The following is a 24,887-nucleotide window of genomic DNA, read 5'->3' as shown; positions in this document are numbered from 1 at the left end:
ATCCACCTCTGGCCTGCTGGCTCCCCTTCCTCTGCGGAAGCATAGTTCCCGCTCAGCCCAGTCAAAACTGTTCGCTGCTCTGGCACCCCAATGGTGGAACAAGCTCCCTCACGACGCCAGGACAGCGGAGTCACTCACCACCTTCCGGAGACATTTGAAACCCCACCTCTTTAAGGAATACCTGGGATAGGATAAAGGAATCCTTCTACCCCCCCAATTGTAAAGTGGTTATCCCACTGGCTATAGGGTGAACGCACCAATTTGTGAGTCGCTCTGGCTAAGAGCGTCTGCTAAATGACGTTAATGTGCCCTTGAGCAAGGCACTTAACCCTAATTGCTCCTGTAAGTCGCTCTGGATAAGAGCGTCTGCTAAATGACTAAAATGTAAAAAATGTAAATGTATAGCTGTACTTTTAGTTTATGGTTGACGCAGCTTGTTGGGCATTAGCCAATCGGTGTTTCTCAACTAGTTCAAATCACATGAATGCATCCAACTGGTATTTACGAATTCACAACTTGTAAATTCCCACCTCCCACATGGTTACAAATGCAGCATCAGAGTGGAAACTTGAGAGGCCCAACATAACAATCCTGTCACAACAGACAATGCCATGAACATTGTGAATGCTGAACATTGTGAATGGCATTACATTTTCCCGCTGTACCAAAACCCCAATTGAACCGTGACCCCAAAACCGCACTACCTTCCGAACCGTGGGTTTGGTGAACCATTACACCCCTATGGGTCACATGTAATTTCTAAGAAAATGTTACATTTAACACTGTGGGCGTTAAAATTCTGATCTCAAGTATGAAAAAAGTATGAAAAATGTATACACTCATTAACTGTAAGTCGCTCTGGATAAGAGCGTCTGCTAAATGACTAAAATGTATATGTACATTTGTGTACAGTACTATACCTTTTTTATGGTAAACTGTCTACCACCTTGCAGCAGTTTATATGAAACACTCGACTAGGGCACAAGCTGTAGATTACAGATACATTTTCAATGTGGAGCATGCCATTGCTTTAATTGCCTAGAGAAATCTAAATGTGTTTTTTTGTTCATGTCCCACTGTCAATAGTTGAAAGGGTAATAATAATGTTGAATGGGTACCTGTGCTGAGCAAATGAATGGTTCAATGAATAACACGCATACACAAAATAAAAATGGTGTTATTGCCTTGTGTATCGATGTTGGAAGTGGTCCAGCGGGAATTAAATCTTCTCTCTTCTCTTTTCAGAAATGGCTGAGCATCACAACAGCAAGCAGATCCTGACACTGGCCCGGGAACTGGTGTGCAAGGTGCAGACGCTCATTGAGAACAAGTGATCTCCAGGAGCCGTCCACTTCTCTTCATTCTTCCTCTTCCTGTTTCCCATCAGTCTTTCTCAAACATAGAGATAGATAGAGGACTCATCTTTGTATCTGTGCCATTACAGCGTCTGTGACAGCATGGGCAGTGCCATTGAGGCTATCTCCATTTCGAAGTAGTCAATTTTCACGATTGGCTGATCCCTCCTGATGACCCTGCGCTGCACATGCTAATACAGCCTTTTGGCTACTAGAGGCCTCTATCATTCTCTATGGTCAGTTTGAACAGCTGCAACAGAACAGAGAGATCAGGGTTCAGATCATTAGGCACCAAATGGAATAAAACAGACGTAGGGAGGCACTACTTAGACTAGTCCTATAAGAAACTGTCACTTTCGATTTCTGTCACAAAATGTTTTAAAACGTTTGAAATTGCGTGCCTTGATGAACATGACTGAGATGTGCTCCACTGTTCACTACCTTCTCCTTATTTATGTAATACCAGCCAGGGTATGCCATATCATGCTATACCATTACTCTGTCATTTCAGGTTATGTCATGGAACACCAAAGGAATGGTGACTTTTACCTCCAGTTATTCTGTCAGTGAAACAGTTTGATTAATTTTTTATTGTTAACTGTGACATATATTTAGTCATCATAGGATGTGTATGTGGTATGCCTTGTAGACAGTGGCCTGTCTTGGTTGAAGTGGGGTTAGAATATACATACACAAGGCTGGTTTCACAGACCCAGATCAAATGAATATAGATTATTTTTTCTGCCGTAGTTACTCAAAAACTGAATATCAGTTAACTATTTAATTTTTTTCAAAATAAGATGAACAATTAGTCCTGGAATATTTTAAGATGTGATAGTTACCATGAATCTTTATTAAAGTGCAATTCAGTACAGGAGTAGGCTTAACCTGGTCAAGCGAAATGTCCATAATGTTGGAGTTTAAACTCATTAACAGACTCCGTCTGGAGCAGTAGTTTAAATTAGGTGACAGGTAGGGTACCTACCAGATGTGCCAAAGGACAGCATTAGGGAGCAAATTAGATTAGCTTAAATGTTCCACTGTGTTGAATAAGTAGACTACCTCGCAAGTAACCTTGTCCCAAGTAAGTTGTTACTGCATGTAGTTTGGTAGGTAGGTGTTATATCACAATATATTTTAGAATTTCTTTCAACTGAAATCAAGGAACATCATTAATTGGGTTGCTTAAAGCTGCAATCAGCAGTAGAAACAATAACAAAGCAATTTCCCCGCCTCTGTTTCGGTAAAAAGCTGAGGGATGGGGCTGGAGAAATATAGACAGAGCTATGGATCCATCCATGATATCAAAATTATAGTTTGAACCCTGTTTTGATGCTATATAGTGTTTGCTTACATTTAATTTGTTTACAAACATTGGAGTAAAACAAGCTTATATTTTGGGTTCTGATGGGTACAACTGTTGAACTAAGAATCTAAAATCAATGGGTACATATAACTGGTATGAGTCATGAATCAGTTGAAACCATGTCAGTAATTTAGTAATGGGCAAAGTTTTGATTATTTCTCACTCTGCCTTGTTTGTCTATTCTATATTATGTCTCTGTATATTGTTGTGTATGACTTGTACTTTTAAGGTGAACTAAACCGAGGCAATTTTAAACCTTCAAAACATATATTTATGATACATACGTATATGATCATACATGTGACTTATAGTTGTCTGAGCAGAAATGGATACAAAAGAAATCCAGAGTTGACTATTTAAGTGGTCTTATTTCTTTTTTCAATTATTGATATACTCCAGTGAGCCACTCTATATTATGTCAATTGTGTTGCTTTCTCAGTACCTCGTATTGTCTTTTGGCATTTCATGTTCTTCTGTTCTTTTAATCAAATTCTTAATGTTTTTTGTTTTTGTTTTGGAGAAGTGGTTGGCCACAAATGTCTGTATTTGCAGAGAGAGTGGAAATAGGATTCCAAATAATTACGTATTCAGTTTTGCTTTAAAAGTTGGAACATAATGGTGAATGGGGAATATCTTATTAGATAGCCAAGCTATTGTGCTCTGTGACAATTGCCAATCATGGTTGCCAATTTAAGGTTGGGGGATGCTTAGATCCCTGGCCAGCAAGATCAAGACGGATATGGATATGAATTTTGGCCCTAGGAATCCATCTAAAACGGGTGGATCTAGGAAACAGATGAAGGATTAGGGGTGTGTTACTATATCTTGAAGGAGCCTAGCTAGTTAAGATTTTTGTGGGGGAATATGTGTGTGCTTTCATTCCCTTAAATTAATGCTAATTGTAAATGTAATATATTTCTTGAACCACCATTCCTGTTTTCTATTGCCGAGGTAGAACATCACTTCAGTTCTACCAGTGTTGTTTCATGAATGTGTTGACACCTATTGCATTGAGCATTGATGGTTCTCTGTGAATGCAAACTGCTGTATGTTACACCAGAATAAGAAAACCTAACAATTGTATTATCTTGTAACATCTATTTATTAGTTAACATATTTATTTATTTATGAAGTTTCTGCTTTTGTATGTAAAGGTTATATACTTGTTACTTTGAAGTCAGTAAAACTAAATTGAAAACAATCCAATTCTAAATATAGATATTAAATGGTATATGTATTTGTAAAAAAATGTCATGTAATGATTCTTATTTTTCCAATTGCCTTTCTAACTTAGATTTATTTCCTCATCTCATATCATGAGCACTACATTACACAAGCATGAATGACATTTAGAATTTTAACGTTTTTGTTTTGCAACAAAAACATTTCAGGGGTGGTGGTGGATGACTAGACTTGTGTGTCAGCCAGGCTACCAGGCATCAGACTAACATTTTTGGCTTTATGATATTAGAGGCATGTATTAGTTATACTGTAAGTTCTATTATTCAAGAATCAATGGGTATATCAATTGTTGAAATGACCATTAAACCATGCAACAATGACCATTGCAGATTGCACTTGCATTAACCAGTAGTCTGCAAAAAAATTTACGGCCAATTATTGAACTACTGCAAATTAAGAGGTTTGATCCAATTAATTTGATGTCAACAGTTGTGCAACACTAAAATAACCAAACCACACCTACGGAAGCAGGGGAAGGTACATTGTATTGCATGAATGACCAATGGCTTGATTAGTGTTAGTGGTCTGAGGGTCTAGAACGCCGCAAACACACTACTGTATAAAACACACTTTAAACAAAGGCAAAAAAACGAATGATTTTAAATAATCTTTAAAAGTTAAAAAAGGAACAACTCATTTATAATACACATGATTGTGATATTATTTAGCTGTGTGCTCATCTGATCTCTGAGTAACCGATGAGTGAAGTTTGAAGTGCTATTCAGTCTGCTTTAAGTGTTGCAAAGTGCACAGGGCTTTCACTCTGTGCTTGGGATCAGTCTACGTGTGTCTCAATAGTTTCACAGTTGGTGGCTTCCATTCCTTGCCGCCTCTCCTTCATCCATATTGATCTCAATCACACTGCATGAGTGAGAACAACAAATAGGAGTCCTATTTGACTTGGGCCTAGATTCAATCAGATCAAACATTTAACCGGTGATAGCAGACACCCGCATAGCAGATGTTTTGGTGGCGTCAGAGGTGTAACTGCGTTGGAGCCGTCAAATCGGTGAGCAGCTGCTCTTGTGATCATTGTCATGAAGCCACACCAGCCCAACTCGGTTAGAAGGTCAAAATGAGAAAGAGTAGGCTATATATAAATACACTACATGACCAAAAGTATGTGGACACCTGCCCGTCGAACATCTCATTCCAGAATCAAGGCCATTAATATGGAGTTGGTCCCCCCTTTGCTGCTATAACAGGGACTTGCTGCAGGGACTTTCTTCCATTCAGCCACGAGCATTAGTGAGGTCGGGCACTGATGTTGGGCGATTTGGCCTGGCTCGCAGTCGGCGTTCCAATTCACCCCAAAGGTGTTAGATGGGATCTCGACAAAACATTTCTGTATGGACCTCGCTTTGTGCACGGGGCATTGTCATGCTGAAACAGGAAAGGGCCTTCCCCAGACTATTGCCACAAAGTTGGAAGCACAGAATCGTCTAGAATGTCATTGTATGCTGTAGCGTTAAGATTTCCCTTCACTGGAACTAAGGGGGCCTAGCCCGAAACGTGAAAAACAGCCCCACACCATTACTCCAGTTGGCACTATGCACTGTTCTCCTGGCATCCGCCAAACCCAGATTTGTCCGTCGGACTGCCAGATGGTGAAGCATGATTCATCACTCCAGAGAACGTGTTTCCACTGCTCCAGAGTCCAATGGTGGCGAGCTTTACACCACTCCAGCCGACGGTTGGCATTGCGCATGGTGATCTTAGGCTTGTGTGCGGCTGCTCAGTAATGGAAACACATTTCATGAATCTCCCGACGAACAGTTCTTGTGCCGACGTTGCTTCCAGAGGCAGTTTGGAACTGGGTAGTTAGTGTTGCAACCGAGGACAGATTATTTTTACGCGCTTCAGCACTCGGTGGTCCCGTTCTGTGAGCTTGTGTGGCCTACCACTTCGTGGCTGAGCCATTGTTGCTCCTAGACGTTTCCACTTCAGCTCTAGCAGGGCAGAAATTTGACGAACTGACTTGTTGGAAAGGTGGCATCCCATGACGGTGCAATGTTGAAAGTTACTGAGCTCTTCAGTAAGGCCATTCTACTGATTTTATACACCTGTCAGCAACCGGTGTTGCTGAAATAGCCGAATCCACTAATTTGAAGGGGTGTCCACATACTTTTGTATATACATTGTAATTACGCTCAAATTGAAAAATCATTAAACTAAATCATGAGGATTTCTATCATCCTAATCGAAGTGTAGATTACATCTCATATTCCAGTGTTTGAACTTGACTGCATGGGATGACTTAATGTGATTCCATGCAGCTAATGTTAATGTCCAGCTTTAGGTAGAATGTCCTGAGCCACTTGTGGATTTGACAGCTCTAACACAGTTCCACCTCTGCCAAAACAACCACTATGCGGATGTTGGCTAAAGCGGATCTGATTGAATAGAGCCCTTAGTTTCACCTAACCTGTTCTTCTAGATTAGTGTGGACGGAGGAAAGAAGTGGTCAGTATGTGCTCGAGCCTCGTGGTCAGTCAGTGTTTCTGGGCACTTCGATGGAGTCCTCCTGGAATGAGCCTCTGCTGGCCTTCAAGGCAGAGTGCCCCCTAGTGCTGCAGAAGTCAGAGGGTGAGCTCTGCCTCAGCTCTCTACAGGACAGACGGACAGGGGCCAGCTCCACTCTGGGAGTCTGCAGGCTGGGGCTGTCCCCTGCTCCGTCACTGGCCTCCTTACTGCCCTGCAGGTCTGGAGCCTGGGGGGGGAGGGAGTCTGTGACCAGCTCTCTGAGCTTCCTCTTCAGCTCACGGCTGGAGCTCTTATAGAAGAACAGGTCTCTCTCCAGCTGCTGCAGCCTAGCCTGGACCGCCTGATCACTGTCCCCTAAGCCACCCTCTACACACACACACACACAAAATGAGCAGTGAGAACACTGTAAAACAGACAGAAACATCATGAAGGGGCAGGAATACCACACACTTGATGCATACACACACACACACACACTGACCTCGGACCTGCTGCATTAGTAGCTGTATGCTGTGTTGGTGCTCTTGATGCTGCTCAGTGAGCCGGCGGTCTGTGTCCAGAGTGAGGCGATGTAGAGCTGCCTCCAACTCCCTGGTCGCCGCCTCCTGCTCTCCACTCTGCAGCTGCAGCTCCTCACAGCGCAGCTGCAGCTGCCGCTCCGACTCCCGCAGACACAGCACCTGGAGGGGCCAAGGGAACGCTTTCAACTATCTGCTCAGTCATTGGTTCAACTGGCAGTTTAGCAGGAGGGTAATGGAAGGTTAGGAGTGCGGTGAACCATCTCTTTTATGTCTGCCTCTTATTTTCGACCCCCTAATCTCAATCCCAGCCCCCCAGCCTTTCCTCAAATGAGGGTTCTAATGCAGAGTGTACCGTCGTCTAGAGATACTACTTTGTTGTAGGCATCACCTAGTTCGCCCATTGTGGGTGTTTATTCCAAACAGCATGCAAAATATCATGTTCACCATCAAGCATAGTGTCAAAGCTGGCTAGACTCCCTCCCCAGATTGGTTATCACGCAGCCAAATCTCTGATGATGATTTGCATAGAGTTTCACTTTGCACAACTCTGGTCGTATCGCTCGCCAATGGTCAAATAATTCTCCTCATGTCGCCTCCTTCATCGAAAATAACTGAATTACGGTAGTTTGGTTGCTCAAAGTAGTTTGTGGTGAGTGTGTGTGTGTGTTGGGACTCTGACCTTGTTGAAGTATTTCACCAACAGCGCCGAGGCCTCTGGAAGTGACAGCTCTCTCAGCGCCCTCATGACATCATTGTCGTCGTCTCCGTGGGCGGAGTTAGAAGTGTCCCTGAGGTCTCTCTGTCTCTCCTGGATGGAACGGTTCTTAAACTCTACTGCAGCATCCAGCGCCTCCAAGGCCTCCTCCAACTGCAGCAGAGCATGCTCCTCCTATACACACACACACAAGAACACACACACAAGAACACACACACCATGTATTTCCACATCAGCCCTCTGTAGTCAGAGTGACATCCAGGCTGAAGGAAAATAGTGAATGTTAAGGTGCTCACCTCTTGCGTGAGCACCCTGCCGTCCCTCAGCTGTGTGTCCAGCGTGTCCCTCCTCTGACACAGGCTCTCTCTCTCCTTCAGCAGCTCCTCCATGGACGCTCCACACAGCCCCGCTGCAGAGGAGGACCGTCGCCTCTCTACCCCTCCTCTCTCCTCAAGCTCCTGATCCAGATCTCCCAGACGAGCCGACACTCGCAGCAAGTCCTGACTCAGAGCCTGAGGAACACACGTGAACATACGCACAATCACTTTCAATTGCAGATAATAACATTGGAATGCCGTAAATTACACACACAAAAAATAAATATACGGTTCTTCTTTTTTTTCTTCCATAGAGCCCCACTCTGTGTTTACCTGGCTGGAGCGAAGCCTCTTGATCTGCAGCTGGTTCCTCTCCTGGACACAGGCCTCTCGGTGCTGCAGCACCTCTTCTCTGCGCCTCAGCTCCTCCTCCAGCTCTTGCAGGCCCCTTCTCCTCTGCAGAGCACGCTCCTCCTCTTGCTCCAGCCACGCACGTCTCTCAGACAGCTGGGCATCATACAGTGGCAAAACGAACACATCAACACTTCAAAACACACACAGTTTGCCTATTTTCAACTATGTTGAATATCCAAATGAGATCTAAGGAATCACCATGACTGCATGGTGAACATTGAAATATACTTTTTTGCCATAACAAACTCATCCTGCAGGGAGGGGCAACCCAAACCTGTGATCCTTTACAGATGTAATGTGGGCACACTTTTAATTCTGGAACGTCATTCTACCTTTTCCTCTGAGTCTTTGCAGTCTCCATTTTGAAAGACAGCCTTGTTGTCTGTCCTCAGGTCCTGCAACACAGCAGCATCAAACCCTTTAGCATGCTGTTCACAGGATGAATTCTCTTTAATGAAAGGCCCACTCCTACATTTGAAAAACAACAAAATGGCAGCCCCATCACTTGGTTTGCTATGATGCTGAAGGATGGGACTGGAGAAATGTAACCACATCCACTGATGGAGCTATATGGATGCAAGGACTGACAGTCGTGAAGGTCAACAGTTCTGTATTAATGCTCCTTCAATACTCTATTAGTGCTTAATAAATGCTTTATGACTCTGAGTGCTGTATAAATGCTCTCTGAATGCGATGAGAGCTTTATGAATGCTATATGAATACTCTGAGTGCTATATGAGTGCTGTAGGAATGCTCTATGAATGCTCTATGAGAGCGTTTATGAATGCTAAATGAATACTCTAAGTGCTCTATGAATGCTATACGAGTGCTGTATAAATGCACTATAAATGCTCTATGAATGCTGTATAAATGCTCTATGAGGTCTGTATAAATGCTCTATGAATGTTCTCTGAATGCTGTATTGTTAGCACTGACCTTGGTCCTGTGCAGATTCCTGGAGCCACTGGTCTGCAGGCTAGCCCTGCTCTGTGTCTCCGCCGTCTTTAAGCGCTGCAGGTTCACCGTCTGCCTCCGCCTCACTCTGCGCTCCTTGCACCATATAGAAGGCACAGGCCGGTCTTGGCAATGAAACAGAAAATACAGGTAATATTCCCCCTAAGACTCATATAGTGTAATATAAACTGTATTTACCTGTAGGGCGTTCTGACGGGTGAAGTAACTGGAGCCCGTCCTGAATCTGGTCCAAACTAGTATGTTGTGCCTGGTTCTGGCCAAAGCAGGCTGGAATCTGTCTGATTGTCCATGTGTGGTTCATAGAGCGCCTGCAATACAGTACCAGTCAAAAGTTTGGACACACCTACTCATTCAAGGGTTTGTCATTATTTTTTACTATTTTCTACATTGTATAATAATACTGAAGAAATCAAAACTATGAAACAACACATATGGAATCATGTAGTAACCAAAAAAGTGTTAAACAAATAAGATTCTTCAAAGCAGCCACCCTTTGCCTTGATGACAGTTTTGCACACTCATCGCATTCTCTCAACCAGCTTCATGAGGTAGTCACCTGGAATGCATTTCAATTAACAGGTGTGCCTTGTTAAAAGTTAATTTGTGGAATTTATTTCCTTATTCATGCGCTTGAGCCAATCAGTTGTGTTGTGACAAGGTAGGGGTGGTATACAGAAGATAGCCCTATTTGGTAAAAGACCAAGTCCATATTATGGCAAGAACAGCTCAAATAAGCAAAGAGAAACAACAGTCCATCATTACTTTAAGACATGAAGGTCAGTCAATCCGGAAGATTTCAAGAACTTGGAAAGTTTCTTCAAGTGCAGTCGCAAAAACCATCAAGTGCTATGATGAAACTGGCTCTCATGAGGACCGCCACAGGGATGGAAGACCCAGAGTTACCTCTGCTGCAGAGGACAAGTTAATTAGAGTTACCAGCCTCAAAAATTGCAGCCCAAATAAATGCTTCACAGAGTTCAAGTAACAGACACATCTCAACATCAACTGTTCAGAGGAGACTGTGTGAATCAGGCCTTCATGGTCGAATTGCTGCAAAGAAACCACTACTAAAGGACACCAATAAGAAGAAGAGACTTGCTTGGGCCAAGAAACACGAGCAATGGACATTAGATCGGTGGAAATATGTCCTTTGGTCTGATGAGTCTCTTCTTATTATTCTTATTTTTGGTTCCAACCGCCGTGTCTTTGTGAGACGCAGAGTAGGTGAACGGATGATCTCCACATGTGTGGTTCCCACCGTGAAGCATGCAGGAGGAGGTGTGATGGTGTGGTGGTGCTTTGCTGGTGACACTGTCTGTGATGTATTTACAATTCAAGGCACACTTAACCAGTATGGCTACCACAGCATTCTGCAGCAATACGCCATCCCATCTGGTTTGCGCTTAGTGGGACTGTCATTTGTTTTTCAATAGGACAATGACCCAACACACCTCCAGGCTGTGTAAGGGCTATTTTACCAAGAAGGAGAGTGATGGAGTGCTGAATCAGATGACCTGGGCTCCACAATCACCCGACCTCAACCCAATTGAGATGGTTTGGGACGAGTTGGACTGCAGAGTGAAGGAAAAGCAGCCAACAAGTGCTTAGCATATGTGGGAAGTCCTTCAAGACGGTTGGAAAAGCATTCCAGGTGAAGCTGGTTGAGAGAATGCCAAGAGTGTGCAAAGCTGTCATCAAGGCAAAGGGTGGCTACTTTGAAGAATCTCAAATCTCAAATATATTTAGATTTGTTTAACACTTTTTTGTTATTTTATAGTTTTGATGTCTTCCCTATTATTCTACAATGTAGAAAATAGTAAAAATAAAGAAAAACCCTTGAATGAGTAGGTGTGTCCAAACTTTTGACTGGTACTATATATCCATCTGATTAAAGAACTAGTCTGTTCTGAGCAAGCAGAACAATTACATAGCTCTGAAGCAGGATGTTACAGTATTACAGTCTTGCTCACCTGAATACCCTTCTCCCCCCCAGCTCCTCCTCATCTTCCCTCCTTTCCTTCTGTGTTTTTTGAGGGCAGAGGACCTCGTCTCTCTCCTCTATCTGAGTCAGCAGCAGCTGACTGCGGGTCTTAAAGGCAGCCATTACCCTCTCCAATGAACAGGCCGGAGGACTAGTATGGATCTACATAAGAGACACAGAAAAATAAACTCCATTGTTGCACACACACACACACACACACACACACACACACACACACACACACAGTTGCTCTGGACACGTACCTTCCTCGTACCACCATTGCCTTGGCCCTGGCTGATCAGGGGAACACTGTGAGGTCTCCTTGCTGACTTCCTAGAAGCTCCAGTGTCCAGCGAGGCTCTCATCCTGGAGGTCAGGAGATCACCACGGAGACGATCTATTATTAGCTGCTGCTCCACCATCTACCCAACCAACGGAAAAAAACATCAGTCATCATCAATGTAGAAATGCCCCATTCAAACATTGCATATACTGTTTCTCAATTTCTCGCTATCCTGTCTCTCTCTTTACCTGTATGCGTCTGTGCTCCCTCTCCTCCTGTAAGGACTGGAGGTGTGTCTCTTTCTCCTGTAGCAGTGTCTGCACCTGCCTCTGCACCTGCTGCAGCTCAGATGCCCTCTGGTCAAACACCTGCTTGTCTATAGCCAGAGTATCCTGATGGAGAGTGGGAGAGAGAGTGAGTAAAATATAGTTTTTTTTGGGGGGGAGAGAATTACAATTCATACCTATGTTTAGAATATGTTTGTAAACAGATCATATTGAGCAAACAAAGCTGAGAAACTGAGCCCACTACATACACTACCTGGCAGTTCTTGAGCTCACGTCTGAGCTGGAGGATGGTGATCTGGTGAGGCTCATCCCCTGCATCCCCCACAGGTTGTTGATAGTCAGTGTGGCCGGAGTGGCTAAGCTCCCTGTGTCTCTCCAGCCATTCCTGCAAACGCTGCTGCAGAACAGGACTCTGGGTGGAACTCTGGAGCTCCTCCAATAGGAAGGCAGCGTCCTGTGCAAGGCAGCGGTACTGGGACTCCTCCACTAGGTCCATCCCCCTGTCATCACGCTCCTCCTGAGTGGCCTGTTTGGTGCTGTCAGTCAAAGCAATCCCTCCCCCTGTCTTATCCTTCTCTCTCAGTGCGTCTCTCAGAGTCTGGACCTCCTGCTCCAGCTCCCCCACACGAGCCTCTTCAGGGTGCCAGCCCGGACACGCCCTGGCAGGACACAACCCAGGCTGGTTCTTCACGTGGCGTGCCCGTGAGGCAAACTGCAGCACACTCAGTGTCTCTGTGACACTGTGGTGAGAAGGGCTGACGCAGGCCACCATCAGTGTGTGGGCGGAGCCACCCAGTGAGTCCCGGAGGATGCGCGTGATCTTGGCGTCGCGGTATGGCACATGGTTGCGGCGGCGATGGGGGTTGGAGAGTGCGCGGATGACGTTGCCCAGCGCCAGCAGGCCGGTGTTGATGTGGACGGACTCTTTGAGGCGCAGGCCTGTGTTCCCGGTGCGTGCAGCCCGCTCTGACCCGGACAGATCCACCAAGTGGAGTTTAGAGGAGCGGACGGAGCCATTGTCGTGGTGATGCTGCATCAGCTGTAGGGTAACGATGGCGTGAGAGCGGCTGGAGCGCTCGTTCATCTGAGTGTGGCCAGTGTGCCTCATGGCATTGCCAGCCTCAAGGACGCTCAGCAACTCCTCAGCTGAGGTAATCACAGCCTCTCTGGCCCCAACTACCACTGAAACACACCCACACACTACAGTAAGATTCCATACAGCATGACAGCACCAGTCGAAAGCTTGGACACACCTACTCTTTCAAGGGTTTTTCTTTATTTTTACTATTTTCTACATTGTAGAAAAATAGTGAAGACATCAAAACTATGAAATAACACATATGGAATCATGTAGTAACTAAGAAAGTGCTAAACAAATCTAAATATATTTCATATTTGAGATTCTTCAAAGTAGCCACCCTTTGACTTGATGACAGCTTTGCACACTCTTGGCACTCTCCCAACCAGCTTCACCTGGAATGCTTTTCCAACGGTCTTGAAGGAGTTCCCACATATGCTGAGCACTTGTTGGCTGCTTTTTCTTCACTCTGCGGTCCAACTCATCCCAAACCATCTCAATTGGGTTGAGGTCGGGTGATTGTGGAGGCCAGGGCATCTGATGCAGCACTCCATCACTCTGCTTATTGGTCAAATAGCCCTTACACAGCCTGGAGATGTGTTTGGTCATTGTGCTGTTGAAAAACAAATGATAGTCCCACTAAGCGCAAACCAGATGGGATGGCGTATCGCTGCAGAATGCTGTGGTAGCCATGCTGTTTAAGTGTGCCTTGAATTCTAAATAAATCACCAACAGTGTCACCAGCAAAGCACCCACACACCATCACACCTCCTCCTCCATGCTTCACGGTGGGAACCACAAATGCGGAGATCATCCATTCACCTACTCTGCGTCTCACAAAGACACGGCGGTTGGAACCAAAAATCTCACATTTGGACTCATCAGACCAAAGGACATATTTCCACCGATCTAATGTCCATTGCTTGTGTTTCTTGGCCCAAGAAAGTCTCTTCTTCTTATTGGTGTCCTTTAGTAGTGGTTTCTTTGCAGCAATTCGACCATGAAGGCCTGATTTACGCAGTCTCCTCTGAACAGTTGATGTTGAGATGTGTCTGTTACTTAAATTCTGTGAAGCATATATTTGGGCTGCAATCTGAGGTGCAGTTAAATCTAATGAACTTATACTCTGCAGCAGAGGTAACTCTGGGTCTTCCTTTCCTGTGGCAGTCCTCATGAGAGCCAGTTTCATCATAGCGCTTGATGGTTTTTACGACTGTACTTAAAGAAACTTTCAAAGTTCTTGACATTTTCCGGATTGACTGACCTTCATGTCTTCAAGTAATGATGGACTGTCGTTTCTCTTTGCTTATTTGAGCTGTTCTTGCCATAATATGGACTTGGTCTTTTACCAAATAGGGCCATCTTCTGTACACCACCCCTACCTTGTCACAACACAACTGAATGGCTCAAACGCATTAAGGAAAGAAATTCGACAAATTAACTTTTAACAAGCCACACCTGTTAATTGAAATGCATTCCATGAAGCTGGTTTAACCCATCAGAGTCTAAGCCTTGTCTAAAGCTATATATATATATATATATATATATATCTACTAAGCTTTATGGAATTGTTTTAAGAAGGTCATACCAAGGATCATTTAGCTATTTGATTTAGAATTTAAGGACCCCTTGAACTACCCAAAAAATTATTAGATGAAAAAAATGTTTTGGCCTTACTGCTATTAGCCCATACAAACGCATTGAATAACAGATTCACTACATGGAACAACAGATAGTCCCAAAAAAATATCAAAAGGAAGTTTGTTCTGAAGTGTCTCTCCTATATCTGAGAGTGTCAAGGATGTAGTAGGTGGGTGTGGTGGTGGAATCAGGCGCAGGACGCAGAAGTATATTCCAAAGACTTTAGTGAAAATACTCACAGTACCAACACTAAAATGCCCGAAGGCGAAACTCCGCACGCAGGCGAAACAAATACGCGCGCACAAACAGGTGCGACGAAAACACTCCAAACTATGGAGGAACAGCTCAACCGAGCAAAATGCACAATACGTCTGGCAACAACCAAGACAGTGGAAACAATAACACACAACACTAGGCAAAACACAACGAGAACTTATAGGACACTAATTACACTAAACGAGAAACAGGTGTACAACAATCAGACAAAAGCAAACGAACACAGAAACATACAACGGTGGCAGCTAGTATTCCGGAGACGACGAACGCCGAAGCCTGCCCGAGCAAGGAAGAGAGGCAGCCTCGGCCGAAACCGTGACAGTACCCCCCTTGACGCGCGGCTCCAGACGTGCGCCGACTCCGGCCTCGGGGACGACCAGGAGGACGCGGAGCAGGGCGCGTCGGGTGCCCACGATGGAATTCCGTCAGGAGAGACGGGTCCAAAACGTCTCTCCTCGGCACCCAGCACCGTTCCTCCGGACCGTACCCCTCCCACTCCACTAGATACTGGAGACCCCCATCCGACGTCTCGAATCCAAGATGGACCTCACGGAGTACGCCGGTGCCCCCTCGATGTCCAATGGGGGGCGGAGGAGTCTCCCTGATCTCACTTTCCTGGAGTGGGCCAGCTACCACCGGCCTGAGAAGAGACACATGGAACGAGGGGTTAATACTTTTATATTCAACGGGTAGTTGTAATTTGTAACACACCTCGTTCAACCTTCTCAGGACTTTAAATGGCCCTACAAACCGCCGACCCAGTTTCCGACAGGGCAGGCGGAGGGGCAGGTTTCTGGTAGAGAGCCAGACTCGATCACCAGGTGCGTACACCGGTCCCTCACTGCGGTGGAGATCGGCGCTCGCCTTCTGACGTCGGAGGGCCCGCTGCAGGTGGACGTGTGCAGCGTTCCATGTCTCCTCCGAGCGCCGCGCCCACTCATCCACCGCAGGAGCCTCGATCTGGCTCTGCTGCCAAGGTGCCAGAACCGGCTGGTAACCTAGCACACATTGAAAAGGGGTTAGGTTAGTGGAGGAATGGCGTAGGGAATTCTGGGCCATCTCGGCCCAGGGAACGTACCTTGCCCACTCCTCCGGCCGGTCCTGGCAGTATGTTCTAAGAAACCTACCCACATCCTGGTTCACGCGTTCCACCTGCCCATTACTCTCCGGGTGGTAACCCGAGGTGAGGCTCACCGAGACCCCCAACCGCTCCATAAAGGCTCTCCAGACCCTGGAGGTAAATTGGGGACCCCGATCAGACACAATATCCTCGGGTACCCCGTAGTGCCGGAACACATGGGTGAATAGTGCTTCGGCGGTTTGCAGGGCAGTAGGAAGGCCCGGCATGGGGAGCAAACGACAGGCCTTAGAAAACCGGTCCACAACGACCAGTATAGTGGTGTTCCCCTGTGAAGGAGGAAGGTCTGTAAGGAAATCCACCGAGAGGTGAGACCATGGTCGTTGTGGAACGGGCAGGGGTAGTAACTTACCCCTAGGCAGATGTCTAGGCGCCTTACACTGGGCGCACACCGAGCAGGAGGAAACATAAACCCTCACATCCTTCGCCAACGTGGGCCACCAGTACTTGGCACTAAGACAGTGCACTGTCCGGCCGATACCAGGATGTCCAGAGGAGGGTGACGTGTGAGCCCAATAGATCAATCGATCCCGAACCTCGAGCGGAACGTACTTCCGACCCTCAGGGCATTGCGGTGGACTAGGGTCGGTGCGTAACGCCCGCTCGAGTTCAGCATCGACCTCCCACACTACCGGTGCCACCAGACACGACTCCGGCAGTATGGGAGTGGGCTCCACGGACCTCTCCTCCGTGTCATACCGCCGAGACAGTGCATCTGCCTTACCGTTCTGTGACCCAGGGATGTACGTGATCTTAAATGTAAACCTGGTCAAGAACATATTCCATCTTGCCTGGCGAGGGTTCAGCCTCCTCGCTGCCCGGATGTACTCCAGGTTACGGTGGTCCGTCAAAATGAGGAAAGGGTGTTGAGCCCCCTCAAGCCAGTGCCTCCACACCTTTAGGGCCTGTACCACGGCTAACAGCTCCCTGTCCCCCTACGTCATAGTTCCGCTCCGCCGGACTGAGCTTCTTAGAATAAAAAGCACAGGGGCGGAGTTTAGGTGGCGCGCCAGACCGTTGTGAAAGCACGGCTCCTAGACCGGCCTCTGACGCGTCCACCTCTACCTGGAAAGGCAAAGAGGGATCCGGATGCGCCAGCACCGGGGCCGAGGTAAACAGGTCCTTCAGCCTCCCAAAGGCCCTGTCCGCCTCGGCCGACCACTGCAGACGCACCGGACCCCCCTTCAAAAGAGACGTGATGGGAGCTGCCACCTGTCCAAACCCCCGGATAAACCTCCGGTAGTAATTCGCAAACCCCAAAAACTGCTGCACCTCCTTCACAGTGGTTGGTGTTTGCCAATTACGCACGGCCGACACCCGGTCTACCTCCATCTTCACCCCTGACGCAGACAACTGATACCCCAAAAAGGAGACCGACTCCTGGAAAAACAGACACTTCTCTGCCTTAACATACAGGTCGTGCTCCACCAGCCTCCGCAACACTCTGCGCACCAGGGCCACATGCTCGACACGGGTAGGCGAGTACACGAGAATGTCATCTATGTACACAACCACCCCCTGCCCCTGCATGTCCCTGAAGATCTCATCCACGAATGATTGGAAAACTGACGGAGCGTTCATCAACCCGTATGGCATGACCAGATACTCGTAATGGCCCGAGGTGGTACTAAAGGCTGTCTTCCATTCATCGCCCTCCCTGATGCGTACCAAGTTGTACGCGCTCCTGAGATCTAATTTAGTGAAGAAACGCGCCCCATGCAATGACTCAGTCATGGTCGCAATCAGCGGGAGTGGATAACTGTACTTCACCGTAATCTGATTGAGACCACGATAATCGATGCACGGGCGTAAACCACCATCCTTTTTCTTCACAAAAAGAAACTCGAGGACGCAGGGGAAGTGGAAGGCCGTATGTATCCTTGTCTCAGAGATTCGTCTATGTAAGTCTCCATAGCTTTCTTCTCCTCCTGAGACAGAGGATACACATGGCTCCGTGGGAGCGCAGCTCCTGCCTGGAGGTCTATCGCACAATCTCCCTGCCTATGGGGCGGCAACCGCGTCGCCCTCGACTTACTAAATGCAATAGCCAAATCCCCATACTCAGGAGGAACGTGCAATGCGGGCACCTGGTTTGGACTCTCCACCGAGGTAGCCCCTACGGAAACGCCCAAACATCGACCCACACACTGGGCAGACCACTCCATCAGAGCTCTCTCCCGCCACGAAATAGATGGGTTGTGGGTACTTAACCAGGGTATGCCCAGCACCACCGGATACGCAGGCGAGTCGATTAGAAATAACTGAATCATCTCCTGATGACCCCCCTGCGCACACATCCTAAGTGGCGCAGTGACCTCCCTGATCAAGCCCGCACCCAACGGACGGCTATCTAGGGCATGAACGGGGAAAGGGACATCAACAGGGAGAAGGGGAATCCCTAAGGCTAAACAAAACTTCTTATCAACAAAGTTCCCAGCTGCGCCTGAATCTACCAGCGCCTTATGCTGGGAATGAGGTGCTACCTGTGGAAAACACACAGGTATACAGAAATGTGCAACAGAGAGCTCTGGGTGAGTGGGGCGCCTACTCACCTGGAAGGAATCCCCAGTGCGGGACCTGTCGTTGTCCCCCCTAGGAGGCCATCCCCAGCACCTAGCCGCGGTGTGTCCTCCCCGACCACAGTTGGTGCAGGAGATGGACCCCCTTGTAAGCCGACCCCTCCTCTCTCTAGCGCCAGCGCCCCGAGCTCCATGGGGCACGGCTCGGAGGCGCTGGAGGGTGAAATGGACGGACCCCCTCGGAACGTCCGCGGGTAGCTAGTAGGTTATCCAGCCTGATGGACATGTCGACCAACTGGTCGAACGAGAGGCTGGTGTCCCTACAGGCCAGCTCCCGACGGACGTCCTCGCGAAGACTACATCGGTAGTGATCGATGAGAGCCCGCTCATTCCACCCTGCATCCGCCGCTAGAGACGGAATTCAAGGGCGAACTCCTGGGCACTCCTCCTCCCCTGCCGGAGGAAGACCAGACGCTCCCCCGCCGCTTTCCCCTCCGGAGGATGGTCAAACACCGCCCTGAAGCGGCGGGAGAACTCGTCGTAGGTGATGGTGTCCGCGTCGATCCTCCTCCACTCCGCGTTGGCCCATTCCAACGCCTTCCCGAAAGGCAGGAGATCAGGGGCGGACACGCTCTCATGTCCCGAGGGCGCCGGGTGCACGGTGGCCAGGTACAGCTCCACCTGGAGAAGGAATCCCTGACACCCGGCCGCGGTCCCGTCGTAGGCTCTCGGGAGCGAGAGTCGAACTCCCCCTGGGTTCCGGAGCGGGAACGGGCTGACTGGCCGATGGTGCTGGCAGAGAGGATGGCGGTGGAGGCGTTCCCCAGCCTCGGATGGTGGTGATCACCTCCTGCAGGGCGGACCCCATCTGCAGGATCTGGTCCCTCTGTTCCCGGACCTTTTCCTCCAGCGTCGCCTGGGCTGCTGCGGCTCCTGCTGATTCCATACTTAAAGGTGTGTTATTCTGTCAAGGATGTAGTAGGTGGGTGTGGTGGTGGAATCAGGCGCAGGACGCAGAAGTATATTCCAAAGACTTTAGTGAAAATACTCACAGTACCAACACTAAAATGCCCGAAGGCGAAACTCCGCACGCAGGCGAAACAAATACGCGCGCACAAACAGGTGCGACGAAAACACTCCAAACTATGGAGGAACAGCTCAACCGAGCAAAATGCACAATACGTCTGGCAACAACCAAGACAGTGGAAACAATAACACACAACACTAGGCAAAACACAACGAGAACTTATAGGACACTAATTACACTAAACGAGAAACAGGTGTACAACAATCAGACAAAAGCAAACGAACACAGAAACATACAACGGTGGCAGCTAGTATTCCGGAGACGATGAACGCCGAAGCCTGCCCGAGCAAGGAAGAGAGGCAGCCTCGGCCGAAACCGTGACAGAGAGATATAAGAAAGATCAGGAAACATTTGTTAGTTTTTTTGACATGTATTTAACCCCATATTTTTTTACATTAAACAGTCTCCATATATACAGTGCATTCGGAAAGTATTATTCTAAAATGGATTAAATTAAATGTCCTCAACAATCTACATACAATACCCCATAATGACAAAGCGAAAACAGGTTTTTAGAAATGTTTTCAAATGTATTACAAATAAAAAACATACCTTATTTACATACATATTCAGACCCTTTCCTATGAGACTCGAAATTGAGATCAGGTGCATTCTGTTTCCATTGATCATCCTTGAGATGTTTCTACAACTTGATTGGGTTCCACCGGTTGTAAATTCAATTGATTGGACATGATTAAATAAAATTTTGGAAAGGCACACACCTGTTTATATAAGATCCCACAGTTGACAGTGCATATCAGAGCAAAAACTAAGCCATGAGGTCGAAGGAATTGTCCGTAGAGCTCTGAGTCACGATTGTGTCGAGGCACAGATCTGGGGAAGTGTACCAAAATATTTCTGCAGCATTGAAGGTCCCCAAGAACACAGTCGCCGCCATCATTCTTAAATGGAAGAAGTTTGGAACCACCAAGACTCTTCCTAGAGCTGGCCGCCCGGCCAAACTGAGCAATCGGGGAGAAGGGCCTTGGTCAGGGAGGTGACCAAGAACCCGATGGTCACTCTGACAGAGCTCCAGAGTTCCTCTGTGGTAATGGGAGAACCTTCCAGAAGGACAACCATCTCTGCAGCACTCCACCAATCTGGCCTTTATGGTAGAGTGGCCAGACGGAAGCCACTCCTCAGTAAAATACACATGATAGCCCGCTTGGAGTTTGCCAAAAGGCACCTAAAGGACTCTCAGACCATGAGAAAAGATTCTCTGGTCTGATGAAACCAAGATTGAACTCTTTGGCCTGAATGCCAAGCGTCACGTCTGGAGGAAACCTGAAACCATCCCCACGGTGAAGCATGGTGGTGGCAGCATCATGCTGTGGGGATGTTTTTCAGCGGCAGGGACTGGGAGACTAGTGAGGATCGAGGGAAAGATGAACGGAGCAAAGTACAGAGAGATCCTTGATGAAAACCTGCTCCAGAGCGCTCAGGACCTCAGACTGGGGCGAAGGTTCACGTTACAACAGGACAACAACCCTAAGAACATAGGCAAGAAAACGCAGGAGTGGCTTCAGGACAAATCTCTGAATGTCCATGAGTGGCCCAGCCAGAGCCCGGACTTAAACCCGATCGAACATCTCTGGAGAGACCTGAAAATAGCTGTGCAGAGACTCTTCCCATCCAACCTGACAGAGCTTGAGAGGATCTGCAGAGAAGAATGGGAGAAACTCCCCAAATACAGGTGTGTAGCGTCATACCCAAGAAGACTTGAGGCTGTAATCGCTGCCAAAGGTGCTTCAACAAAGTACTGAGTAAAAGGTCTGAATAGTTATGTGATATTTCCATTTTTTATTTTTAATACATTTGCCAAAATTTCTAAAAACCAGTTTTTGCTTTGTCATTCTGGGGTATTATGTGTAGATTGATGAGGGGAAAAAACAATTTAATCAATTTCTAAAATGGATTAAATAGTTTTTTTTCCCCTCATCAATATACACACAATACCCCATAATGACAAAGCAAAAACTGTAAGGCTGTAATGTAACAAAATGTGGAAAATTCAAGGGGTCTGAATACTTTCCGAATGCACTGTACTTCCATTCATTTTTTAAACTGCTACCGGGGGACCTTCAGACGAGTCTTGTGAGGCCTGTGGGCGTCCTAGAGCAAAACATGTTCGTTAGAGTCTCACCTTTGCACAGAGGGGTCATATTAGTGTGTAGCCCAAACTGTTCAGACAGAAGTTGGCAGATCAGTTGTACTGACTTCAGACGAGTCTCCTGACACTTGTGGAGGTCGTAGAGCAAACCGGAGAACACCATCGTGTTCGTGAGGGCGGCAGGTAGCTTAGTGGTTAAGAGCGTTGTGCCAGTAACCGAAAGGTCGCTGGTTCTAATCCCAGAGCCGACTAGGTGAAAAATCTGTCGATGTGCCCTTGAGCAAGGCACTTAACCCTAATTGCTCCTGTAAGTCGCTCTGGATAAGAGCGTTGCTAAATGACTAAAATGTAATGTAAAAATGAGAGAGTCTCATCTTTCCATAGTTTGTAGGCCAAACCGTTCAGACGATTTTGTGAGAAGACCGAGTTTCGGGATGTCTCATGGTCTGACAAATGACGCTCTAGCTCTGTCACCTTTCACCAGAGATGCGGAAGTGTGACAAAGGCGGATGCGGTGAATTGAGACACATCCAATGCAAAAAAACAGATACTGTATCTCTAGCTTAAACGGACAGATTTCTATTATGTCAATTTGCTAATTTGATTTCCGCGGGGGGCGGACATCAACCATAAGGGGTTAAACACACACACTCAACACATCACACACACACCCTAGCACAGACAGAGTGAGTGGTGTTACCAGTGTTGCCCCTGTCATCCTCTCTGATGTGCAGCTCCTTGTGTGCAGTGTGGAGCTCCAGCAGGTCCCTGAGCTCCTCCTGGTACAGTTCCATGTAGGACACCCTAACGTCTACTGCAGCCCTGGCGTCCGCAGCCCTCCTCTCCCCCAGGAGCACAAACAGATCCGCTGCAACCCGACCAATGATCCCACTCTCCTCCACCGGCAGAGATGCTATCAAGGGTACAAGTACATAGGGAGAGCAACTTCCTTGGTGAAAACACAAAAGCAGAGTTGTCTGATGATAATATAATCATATTACATTTAGATTTTAGTCATTTAGCAGATGCTCTTATCCAGAGCGACTTACAGTTAGTGAGTGCATACATTTTCATACTGGCCCCCCGTGGGAATCGAACCCACAACCCTGGCATGCAAACGCCATGCTCTACCAACTGAACTTGCGCGTGCAAGAACTGCCTGGAGAGGAGGGTCAGGTTAAAGGTGTTTATCCTCTCACTAGAGAATAATCGTATAATCATAACATTCTCTGCATTTGCCTCAAGTGACAGCTCAGGGTAGAATCATAGTAGATAGATTATTCAAGGATTCATGTCAGAACAGAACATCATCATCCCTCAGTGCACTTGGTGTCGGCATGATGTCAAAGAGTACACTTGAGCTCACACTTTTAAAGGCCCAGTGCAGTCAGAAAATAGATTTTCCTGTGTTTTATATATATTTCCACACTATGATGTTGGAATAATACTGTGAAATTGTGAAAATGATGACAATGCCCTTTTAGTGTAAGAGCTGTTTGAAAAGCAGCTGAAATCTCAGCCTATTTGGTGGGATGGAGTTTTAGCCTTCCATGGTGACATCAACCACATTTTCAGGTTTCCCCTCCCTACTCAGACCCCTCCCAGACAGTCAAGCAGAATTGTTTTTGACCATTTTAATTTAAAACAATCACAGTAAGGTACTTAATTGTTACCCAGAAATGATTTTATATTGAGATAAAAACGGCTGCACTGGACCAATAACTTACCTACATGTCCCCCACCAAGAGTGTATGTCTTTCCAGACCCGGTTTGTCCATAGGCGAACACTGTAGCATTGTTGCCGTCAACTAGAGATGCCACCAGAGGTTTGACACAGGACTTGTAAATCTGACCGTGCTGTGCGGTCGGTCCAAAGGCGTGGTCAAAAGAAAAGATTCGGTCGCTACCCAGCATCACCTGGGCGGTGTCGGGCACCACGCGCACACACAGCTGGTGGTTGTGGAGCACCTCTTTGGGAAGCAGCGGTCTGACCCGAACCACAACCCGCACACACACTTCTCCCATTACCAAACCGGTCACTGAACGTAAGATACTAAATGAGTCACTCTGTCTACCTCTATGGCGTTTCACGCAGACACCCACTTCGTTTTACAGATAAAGGCACAGTAACTTGCTCACTTCAGAAACCACAACTTTTTCGCACTTTGGACGGTGAATCGAAAAGTTGCCATATCTGGCGTAGTTGATTTGAAACAACAAAGTTAAACTTCAACTTTTTAACTTCAACTGTTCAAGCTGACCGTTGATTGCTGGGTTCGCTAATTAGCTAGCTAGCTAGCTAACGTTTAATTTTCCATTATCTTATCGTCCGTCTCCATTGTTGTTACTTCTTGTCTGACTACTTCTGCCCGTTTTTGTTGTCTATCTCTAGTTGCCATGGATATCACCGATAAGTCAAGGAAAGCTCATGCTTTTCTATCCAAGATAAGAGACTCGCTGTAAAAGACACAATCTGATGCTACAGCGCCGCCCTATGGCGTGGTTGTGCTACTGCAGGCAAATTCAAAGTGATCAAATACACATTTCAGACACCGGTATTACCGGTTTTTAAAACATAAGGCAACCCCCTTCCAAACCCCCTTCCAAACAGCCCTTTATTTAACACTTTCTTGCAGGTATACCCCTTTTATACATATCAGTGGGTAACTGGCAAATTGGGAGGTGTTGTTAACACCAGGTGGGCTGTTTGCATTTCAAATTAGGAAGGTGTTAAAGGCCCAGTGCAGTCAAAAACTGGATTTTTCTGTGTTTTATATATATTTCCACTCTGAGGTTGTAATAATACTGTGAAATTGTGAAAATTATAATAATGCCTTTTTAGTGTAAGAGCTGTTTTAAAATACCGCCTGAAATTTCAGCCTGTTTTGGTGAGATGGTGTTTTGGCCTGCCTGGTGACATCCCCAAGTGGTAAATTAGTTAATAGACCAAATAAGACAGAGTTCCAAACCTCTCTGCCAATAACAGCTAATTTTCAGTCTCCCCCTCGCCACTCAGACCACTCCCAGACAGTCTTATCAAAATTATTGCTTGAGAAATTGCTCTTGCTAAGAAGCTCTTTTTTTCCTTTTTGACCATT

General features: G+C 46.8%; 2 protein-coding genes across 4 annotated transcripts in view; one reads left to right on the top strand and one right to left on the bottom strand.

The window, feature by feature from the left end:
- Positions 1-1,347, top strand: part of LOC121550252 (small G protein signaling modulator 1-like) — a 101,432-nt gene extending 100,085 nt beyond the window's left edge. For both annotated transcript variants that reach the window (XM_045226801.1, XM_041862429.2), the window contains exon 25: positions 1,246-1,347. In XM_045226801.1, the coding sequence (XP_045082736.1) occupies positions 1,246-1,334 (89 nt within the window). In that variant the 3' untranslated portion in view covers positions 1,335-1,347. The remainder of the gene's footprint in view (positions 1-1,245) is intronic.
- Positions 1,348-1,520: 173 nt separating this feature from the next.
- On the bottom strand, positions 1,521-24,167 carry LOC121550253 (kinesin-like protein KIF27). Of its 2 annotated transcripts, XR_005996942.1 has the most exons (15): positions 23,517-24,167; positions 22,490-22,702; positions 12,194-13,122; positions 11,902-12,045; positions 11,634-11,792; positions 11,360-11,532; positions 9,567-9,697; positions 9,351-9,493; positions 8,747-8,809; positions 8,334-8,507; positions 7,980-8,195; positions 7,648-7,857; positions 6,929-7,127; positions 6,389-6,813; positions 1,521-1,605 (listed from the first exon to the last, which is right to left on the bottom strand). XR_005996942.1 is itself a non-coding variant. In XM_041862430.1 (14 exons), the coding sequence occupies exons 1-14, from the start codon at positions 23,812-23,814 to the stop codon at positions 6,452-6,454; spliced, it is 3,414 nt and encodes a 1,137-aa protein (XP_041718364.1). In that variant the 5' UTR covers positions 23,815-24,167; the 3' UTR covers positions 6,114-6,451. The 2 variants fall into 2 exon arrangements, 1 of the variants encoding a protein (XP_041718364.1); XM_041862430.1 differs by lacking the exon at positions 1,521-1,605 and having other exon boundaries at positions 6,114-6,813.
- Between the last annotated feature and the right edge of the window lie 720 nt (positions 24,168-24,887).

The sequence above is a fragment of the Coregonus clupeaformis genome, chromosome 18, assembly GCF_020615455.1.
Source record: "Coregonus clupeaformis isolate EN_2021a chromosome 18, ASM2061545v1, whole genome shotgun sequence".
NCBI lineage: Eukaryota > Metazoa > Chordata > Actinopteri > Salmoniformes > Salmonidae > Coregonus > Coregonus clupeaformis.
This window is presented reverse-complemented; position numbering and strand designations above follow the sequence as displayed.

Excerpts from the sequence above, each read along its gene's own strand:
- LOC121550253 (XM_041862430.1), bottom strand. The coding sequence starts at position 23,814 with ATGGGAGAAGTGTGTGTGCGGGTTGTGGTTCGGGTCAGACCGCTGCTT. Across the intron at positions 12,046-12,193 it reads GTGAGCTCAAGAACTGCCAG|GATACTCTGGCTATAGACAA; the intron begins GTAGTGTATGTA and ends ACTCTCCATCAG. Across the intron at positions 11,533-11,633 it reads GCAATGGTGGTACGAGGAAG|ATCCATACTAGTCCTCCGGC; the intron begins GTACGTGTCCAG and ends TCTCTTATGTAG.